Source organism: Gekko japonicus, unplaced genomic scaffold (genome assembly GCF_001447785.1).
Source record: "Gekko japonicus isolate JY-2015 unplaced genomic scaffold, Gekko_japonicus_V1.1 scaffold128119, whole genome shotgun sequence".
Classification (NCBI taxonomy): Eukaryota; Metazoa; Chordata; class Lepidosauria; order Squamata; family Gekkonidae; genus Gekko; species Gekko japonicus.
This window is the reverse complement of record NW_015288013.1, coordinates 1-315: the sequence shown is the minus strand read 5'-3', so window position 1 is coordinate 315 and position 315 is coordinate 1. Positions and strand designations below refer to the sequence as shown.

Genomic DNA, 315 nt, shown 5'->3' with positions numbered 1-315 from the left:
TACTGCTACTGCGGAGGCCCCGGCGAGTGGAACCTGAAGATGTTGCAGTGCCGCCGGTGTGCCCAGTGGTTCCACGAGGCCTGCACCCAGTGTCTGAGCAAGCCCCTCCTCTATGGGGACAGGTTCTACGTCTTTGAGTGCTGCGTCTGCATGGGGCCCCAGGAGACCGTCTGCTGCCTCCCGCTGAGATGGGTGGACGTGGCCCACCTCATCCTCTACCACCTGAGCATCTGCTGCAAGAAGAAGTACTTTGACTTTGAGCGGGAGATCCTCCCCTTCGCCAGCGAAAACTGGGACAGCCTCCTCCTGGGCCAG

The 315-nt window shown here is 61.6% G+C and overlaps 1 protein-coding gene across 1 annotated transcript; it reads left to right on the top strand.

The window, feature by feature from the left end:
• Positions 1 to 3: 3 nt before the first annotated feature.
• Positions 4 to 312, top strand: LOC107125499 (PHD finger protein 1-like; the record flags this gene model as incomplete). The annotated part of the gene is made up of 1 exon (XM_015428917.1): positions 4 to 312. A coding segment is annotated over one exon (309 nt), but the record flags the coding sequence as incomplete, so codon positions are not given.
• Positions 313 to 315: the final 3 nt, after the last annotated feature.